This window comes from Dipodomys ordii, unplaced genomic scaffold, assembly GCF_000151885.1.
Source record: "Dipodomys ordii isolate 6190 unplaced genomic scaffold, Dord_2.0 Scaffold88, whole genome shotgun sequence".
NCBI classification, from domain to species: domain Eukaryota; kingdom Metazoa; phylum Chordata; class Mammalia; order Rodentia; family Heteromyidae; genus Dipodomys; species Dipodomys ordii.
Genome location: NW_012267304.1, coordinates 2,029,395 through 2,032,442, shown reverse-complemented (window position 1 = coordinate 2,032,442; position 3,048 = coordinate 2,029,395). Strand labels below are relative to the sequence as shown.

The following is a 3,048-nucleotide window of genomic DNA, read 5'->3' as shown; positions in this document are numbered from 1 at the left end:
ATATATATATATATATATATATATATATATATATAAACACATTTTCTTGATCCATTCTTTTACTGAGGGTCATCTGGGTTGGTTCCATATCTTAGCTACAGTAAATAATGCTGCAATAAACATAGTTGTGCTGGTAGCTTTAGTATAGTCTTGTTTGTTGGTCTGCCTGAGAGTACACCAGAGGTGTGCCACCCAGGGGAGTGTGAATCCACTCTCATGGCTCCTCCTCTTGAGTTAAAACTGCAGAAATCATTGTAACACCTGCAAACAACCAAAGGGAAATGGGCTCAAAAATAGACTACCTCCTCAGGGAAACTTCATCCAGGGCTTTTTGGAACTGTAAAAATATTGCCCAATGGCTGTCTGTAAATGTAATAACTTTTTGGGGCGTCCTGTCTTTTAGTAGGGCAAATAAGGGCACAAGACTATCTTTAGGAACGGGAACCCATGGCAACAGCCAATTGATTTCCCCTAAAAGACTTTGAAGTTGGGTTAGGGTCAGAGAGGCTGGAATATCCAGCAAAGGCTTAAGGGGGCTGGACTGAGTTAGGGTAAGGTGGGATCTGAGCACCTTAAAAGGAGGTACCTTTTGCATTTTATTGAAGGCTATGGTAAAAGCTCCCCTTTTTTTTAATATGGTGAGCACCTGGGCCAGAAGGCCCTCCAGGGGGCCCAGGTCTTGGTGCCCCAGGATTATATCATCCATGTAGGCATAGGCAAGAGAGGTATCTGAACCCAGCACAGGCTCTAAAAGTATCCCCAAGTATTGCTGGCAAAAGGCCGGGCTATTGGCCATTCCCTGTGGCAGCACTGTCCATTTGAACTTCCAGGTTGGGAAATATTAAGAGAAGGGATGGAAAAGGCAAATGTCTCACAGTCATCCTGATGCAGTGGGATAGAGGAAGAGAAAATCTTTATTATCAATCACAACCAAGGTATATTCTGAAGGTATAGCGGGAGTCCAGGGCATGCCTCTTAGCAGCGTTCCTACTAGCTCCATCCTTTCATTTACCTTACTTAGATCTTGGAGCATGCGCCAGGCCCCAGGTGCTTTGTGGATAACAAATATGGGTGTGTTCCAAGGACTCATACAAGGGCGTATGTGCCCATGATATATCTGTTCCTCCACCAAAAGATGGAGGGCTACAAGTTTAGGTTTGGTCAAATGGCCACTGCTCCATCCAAATAGGGTTTCCCAGTTTCCACCTAATGGGAGGTACTGGGGGGGCGGCAGTGGTCTTTAGGATTGAGGGTGCACCCGAGAGGGTCCCTTATGTTCCTCTCCGTAATTATGAAAGTTAAAAAAAATCCTTTTCCTTAACTCTCTGTAGATCCTGTTTAAGCATTTGTGCTCTTTGTCCATCCAGAATATTGTCATAGAATGCTCAATGGTTCATAGTGACCACAGCATCCATTTGTCCTAGCATGTCTTGCCTAGTAAATTGGCTGTGAGGTTCTTTGCCACTAAAGGGCGAATCTTTCCCTGCTCTCCATCTGGGCTAGTCCATTTCATAAGGGTGACTGTCTCTTTGTACTAGGAGTTGCCCCCTACCCCCAATATCGGGGGCCCAGGTGCAAGCTTCCAGTCTGAGGGCACTTCCTCCTCCCTGAGTATGGTTCGCTCTGCCCCTGTGTCAATTAGGCAGTGAAACCACTTCCTGCCTATGAAAATACTCATTTTAGGGCAGAGTACTTCCACCAGGGAGATGGTCCAATGGGCCTGGGTCGTCCTCCCATGAGACTGCCTGGGCCTTACAGCAGAGGGTGTTCCTCCTTGAGTTAACAGGGCTGGAGGATGCCTGTCCCCTAGTTTAAAGGCTTTCCAACTAAATCAAACTTGGATCGACAATCCTTTTTCCAATGGTACCCCTTCCTGCACCTGGGGCAGGGTGTAGGGGGTGGTTTGGCCCCCCAGGCCGGTTGGCAGGGGATTATTGTGAACAGTCCCTCTTAAAGTGGCCCTCCTGTCTGCATTTAAAACAAATCCATCTCCCTGAAGGCCTTGGGGTCCATTGGCCCTGGGCTGCCAGAGCCTAGGTGATAGCCTCAGTCATTGCAGATGTCTGAGCTTGTAAAGCTAAAGCTAGTGATTGGGAAACCAGTAGCTTTACAAACTGATCCCGGAGGTCCATTGCAGTTTGCAGTGAACACTCTGTTGGACTCAGTCTATAAAACCAGGTAGAGGTTCAACCAATTTTTGTCTCACTCCTGATATGGAGGACTCAGTGGACCCATCATCCACTTTGTACCACGCAGCAAGTCCTGCCTGCCTCACCTGGTCATGGAACGGGCCAGGTATTTCAGCCTGTTGGATGGCAGTGGAGTACCTTTCCCCTGTCCCTGTTAACATGGCATAACTAATAGGTATTGCGGGTTGAGCCTGCTGGTTATTTTCTGCCCACACTCTGCATTCCTCCTTAAAGAAGGCACACCATTTAATAAACTGAGAACTGGTGAGGACGGCTTTGGCCACATCCAGCCAGTCCTTAGGGACACACGGGTGATAAGCAATGTCCTGTAATAGGGTCTAGGCCCAAGGAGAGTTCAGGCCATCTTCTGCCACAGCCTTGCAGAGCTCTTTAAGATTCTTAGCTTCCCATCGATACCATTCCAAGGGTCTGTTAGCTCCTGGTACCAGATTGACAGGATATGCTTGGGGAAACGAATCCTGTAGCCCAGGGTCCGGGCTCCTGGATGGCCCTTCTTTCCAGGGTAGGCCTTCGAGTAGGTTACTTCCCCAGCTCTTGGCCCCTCCATGGAAGGTCGGTAGGGGTCCAGGTCTTGCAGGTCCCTGTATAGGGCCTCCATAGGGCGCTGTACCTCCCCCCCTAATCGGGGGCATATGGTGGGACCTTACAACTGTCAGGGGCAATGGAGTCCGGGGGGGGGTAACCTTCACCCTTGTTTTAACCTCCCCTGTGCGTGCTTCAGTCTGATCAGCATGCTCTTTGTCAAATTTAACCCATTCTTTTTCCTCCTCACTTCCCAAGTCCTCCTTCTGCGAGATAGCATTACCCATACTAAGGGTTTCACTTACCCTGAGAGACG

The 3,048-nt window shown here is 48.5% G+C and overlaps 1 protein-coding gene across 1 annotated transcript in view; it reads right to left on the bottom strand.

The window, feature by feature from the left end:
• LOC105992777 (chromosome unknown open reading frame, human CXorf57) overlaps nt 1-2,808 on the bottom strand; it is a 104,165-nt gene extending 101,357 nt beyond the window's left edge. The window contains exons 1-2 of the mRNA XM_013025836.1: nt 2,572-2,808; nt 2,276-2,416 (exon numbers count right to left, since the gene is read on the bottom strand). Coding sequence (XP_012881290.1) covers nt 2,276-2,416; nt 2,572-2,808 — 378 coding nt within the window. The remainder of the gene's footprint in view (nt 1-2,275; nt 2,417-2,571) is intronic.
• Between the last annotated feature and the right edge of the window lie 240 nt (nt 2,809-3,048).